The sequence below is a fragment of the Sinohyriopsis cumingii genome, unplaced genomic scaffold (assembly GCF_028554795.1).
Source record: "Sinohyriopsis cumingii isolate HCF-2022 unplaced genomic scaffold, ASM2855479v2 utg002708l, whole genome shotgun sequence".
In the NCBI taxonomy this organism is placed as follows: domain Eukaryota; kingdom Metazoa; phylum Mollusca; class Bivalvia; order Unionida; family Unionidae; genus Sinohyriopsis; species Sinohyriopsis cumingii.
This window is the reverse complement of record NW_028316278.1, coordinates 65,913-69,928: the sequence shown is the minus strand read 5'-3', so window position 1 is coordinate 69,928 and position 4,016 is coordinate 65,913. Positions and strand designations below refer to the sequence as shown.

The window sequence follows — 4,016 nt, the reverse complement described above, 5'->3', positions numbered from 1 at the left end:
CCTTTACTCAGATCGGAACTAGGGTCCACGGATAACAGCATTGATCACCTGGCCTGCACGTACCAATACGCACATCTCCACATAAAAAATGGAAATCTCCGTGGATTTGCGAGTAGCATAACTACTCTAATGTTGATACAGTAATTAACTCTCATCTAAATACGCAGTTACTCCGAATTTCTCTGACAGAAATCAAGGCATAGGGGCTATTATAGAAAGATACATTACAATTCATTAGTTTATTATCATAAGCATTTACATACTTATAAAAATATTACAAATAGTGCATGGTTACCAAATGTTGTAGGTACATCTTCAAACATAAATGCAATACACAAATCGTCAGGAGCAGAAAAGGAAAGAATAGACAAATTTAAACAATCTATGAAGAAATTACTTTAGAAATAATAATCTATCTCTAATTTTAAACGCATCCTAAGCAAATTTCTCCAGTTAACATATTTTCTTATTTCAATGTACTTGTGCATGGATGGTTTCTTCGAGAAGTACTTTCGAATGAGATTTCCCATGCAAGCTAGTATACACGGGGTATACTAGAGGACGAAAATAAATTCTCTAATCTGTATATACTATTCTTTCTCCATATACAATTTCACTTTGTGCTAACACGCATCCTCAGTAGAATATGGGGATAGCACTTTCCGTTGTTGCTACCAAGCGGGAAAACTCGTCAACTTCTAACTTCATCTTTGCCCCATTAAGCCTCTGACAAAAATATTTCAGTTTTACCTACCTACCTACCTACCCACCTACTTACCTATTTACCAACCTACCTACCTACCCATTCACTATCCACCCACCTCACCCAGTATATATATCTATATGTCAGTCTGTCTGTCTATCTAGCTATCTATCGATCCATCCATCCATCCATCCATCCATCGATACTGAAAACATTCCTTGTCGATGAAGATATCAACAGATTGTGAATTATAGGTGTCCATTAGGAAGGTCATCTGAAATAAATTAAATTGCTTATAAAATACATACCGAGATTACGATTTACCTTGTAATGATAACTATAATAATTAAAATTGGACATGACTTACTTTTCTTTTGCTTATAAACAGTGGTGTAGTGCTAAATAAATAAGTGAGAGAACGCACGTTACTCAGTTGAGGACAATAACTAGCGCAAAAAGTAAGGGAACGTGCAAAAAGTAAGGGAACGCCGTTTCCACGCGTTCACACAGTACTTTTCCCCTGGTTGTAACCCTCTCTTATTTGTAACAATTACTGATTTCCTAATAAAGTAAAGAAACAAATAATTGGCATTCAGTTCAACGAGGGAAAAAGTGGTGCTGAATGAGTATTGAAAAGATTATATCAATATTTGTTTTCACATTCTTCAGGTCACTGCAGTTTTACAAAGAGTTTTCAGATCACCGGACAGTTTTTGTCAAATATGAGACGTTGTATTTTAACAGCCGGATTTGTAGTGTCGATAGCGCCAGCAAGTTGGGTTTTGGCCGCTTCGGAAACCCCAGTCGTTCTCGACAATCAAGCCTTGAGGGTTAGCTGCTGCTGAAGCACTCGTTGTTTTCCGATAACCGGAAACAATACCCACATGACCACCCGTTGCTATGACATCACCCTTCACGGGGCTGTTGCATCTTTCCCAACAGCGGGAGGTGCCCAAGTACCACGAATTCGGATTGGCCCATTCTTCTGCTCCAATCGGTGAATAATACCAAAACCATCTTGAAAACAAAAAGAAAAAAGCTAGAAATCAATTTTTCTTAAATAATGGTCCAATTGGCTATATAATGAATTGCGAGGTAGTCAGTGGAATGGTTCCCCAACCCACTGCTACCTATATACGAATAATAATAATAATAATAATAATAATAATAATAACAATAATAACAGAAAATAAACTAGATGTATAGCCAACAATACCAACAAGTTTTAAAAGGTTTACCACTGTTTTGTGTAATTACGCTAAATCAGTTCAGTTAAGTTTAAAGCCCATGATGTGAATATTAGCTATTTAGGAATGTACAGCTCGGGTTGCCTAGTGGTTAACGTTTCCGCCTCGCGGGTTCGAACCCCGGCCGGGTCGTACCAAAGACTTCTAAAAATGGTACTAACAGCTGCCTCGCTTGGCGCTTAACATTAAGAGGTTAGTGTTATGATTGGTTGGACTAGTGTAGGAATAATGTGACTGAGTGGGACATCATGCTACATGTCTGCGGCATGATGCCTCAGTGCTCGACATAACTATAAACTGCCACAATGCAGACATCGTAGCGATATGACTGAAAAATTGTTAAAGCTACGTTAAAAATCCAACAAACACACACACACAGAAAGAGAGAGAGGAACGTTCCTGCCTTCGTGCATATTCTCATATTTTGGTCATTTAAAATATATAGGCCTGTCATTTTTGTGATTACTCATACATGGACTATATTCACAGATCTCATATTACCTCGTTATACAATAGTATCTACCTGACTCAATTTTTAATTCAAAAGCAATCACGCAAAGTTTATATGGTCTAATAACTTTTAATTGTCTCAGTTTAAAGCAAATAACAATAGAGGATTCCTTATGTTCATATTTTTGCATTCGACTATATTTATTTGCTAACTTGTAGCTTTATGTTTGTCAACCATTTTTCCTCAAGTTGTTCATGCCTTTAACCGTTGCTGGAATGTAATGAGATTCATCTCTGATATCCGCGGAAGAACGTTGTGTTCTTCGTCTCCTTGGGCAAGACAGATAAATAAAAGTGTCACGGTGAAGAGTTTGAGAACAGAGATGGCAAATAAAAACGAATTTTTGTCAAACAGCACTTGTACAGAGCGCATCAAACTGTGAATATCTTAGACACATATCTCAGATCTATGATTGCACTGGATGATAGGAATTCAGTTTAAATACTTACCATTTGGCTTGTAAGTTCAAGCCTTGTCTTGGAATCACAAAATACTGAGTCTGAGTTTGAGACTGAGTTTCAGCCAGTCAGAAACAGAACTTTCAAAGTAACTTCATTTGTGATTGGTGAACAAAAAACGATATCAGTCTGAAACCCAGGGCTGTATGATTTCCACACCAGATTCTACCTTGCTCGCAGTTAGACCGCGTAATATAGGGGTAAATGTTAGTATTTGCTCAACAAAACAAGAAAAGAGAAAGCCTACCTGTTTGGGGCGGGGCAAGTCTCCTCCTTTAGAACATCTGCAACAAAAATGTTGCATTTGTTGGTGTTTGTTCCAGTCACGTGACTACTGGAATACAACCACTTCCGACTTGACATGTACGACCGGGCTCTGTTACCAATTCTCTCCCCAGACGATGAAGCCTGGCACACCTGAAAATGATTTTGGAATATTATGTACCTACATGTAGGTAATTTTCCTAAGAAATTTTCATAGCACGCTTGGATAAAGTCTTTTTAATAAATTATAGAACGTTATGCACAAGTAAATTGTCGGTCATTACAGACAACACATTTTCATTCGTGTTTGTTTAAAAAATGACATGTAGAATTGTTTTAAAACTGAATCTAGCTATTTTCAAACGTCCGGCATATCTCAAACACTTTACCAATAATACTCACCAGACAAATACAAAGGGCCACGAAAAGGCTCAAGATAAGTTTCTTGTGACACATGGCTGACAGTCAATTGATCTCTGTGACTACAACGTTCTTTATATCTGTATTTATAACAGTGGGCGAAATAAAATCATCCTTGTTTAAGACCTATTTATACTTGTCTTAGTGCCAACAGGAGGAAACGATCTTTTCAGAGAGTTTTGTTTACAGTTATATTACTTATTGAATTCGACCTTGCTATGACCTATACGTTTTGTGTTTAGTACATTGTTTTACTTATACAGTATAGCTCGTCAGCGATCTTTGGAGAGGATTGTACTCTTGCGCTCCCTATTCTCAGTGTAGCGACATGCCTTAAATAGCGGTAATTGGAAGCATGTCAGTATCTCGTACTTTCGCATCCATTGCTGCAGTAGTAGATAAGTGATTATCAG

At 37.5% G+C, this 4,016-nt stretch overlaps 1 protein-coding gene across 1 annotated transcript; it reads right to left on the bottom strand.

Moving 5' to 3' along the window:
* Positions 1-224: 224 nt before the first annotated feature.
* LOC149770090 (uncharacterized) lies at positions 225-3,757 on the bottom strand. Its single transcript, XM_089949406.1, has 3 exons — positions 3,586-3,757; positions 3,167-3,336; positions 225-1,720 (listed from the first exon to the last, which is right to left on the bottom strand). The coding sequence occupies exons 1-3, from the start codon at positions 3,637-3,639 to the stop codon at positions 1,441-1,443; spliced, it is 504 nt and encodes a 167-aa protein (XP_089805532.1). The 5' UTR covers positions 3,640-3,757; the 3' UTR covers positions 225-1,440.
* Positions 3,758-4,016: the final 259 nt, after the last annotated feature.

Bases quoted from the DNA above. Each gene is read 5' to 3' on its own strand.
- LOC149770090 (XM_089949406.1), bottom strand. From the start codon at position 3,639: ATGTGTCACAAGAAACTTATCTTGAGCCTTTTCGTGGCCCTTTGTATT. The intron at 3,337-3,585 runs GTGAGTATTATT...AATCATTTTCAG, and splicing joins TGGCCCTTTGTATTTGTCTG to GTGTGCCAGGCTTCATCGTC. The intron at 1,721-3,166 runs GTAGGCTTTCTC...TTTGTTTTCAAG, and splicing joins ACTTGCCCCGCCCCAAACAG to ATGGTTTTGGTATTATTCAC.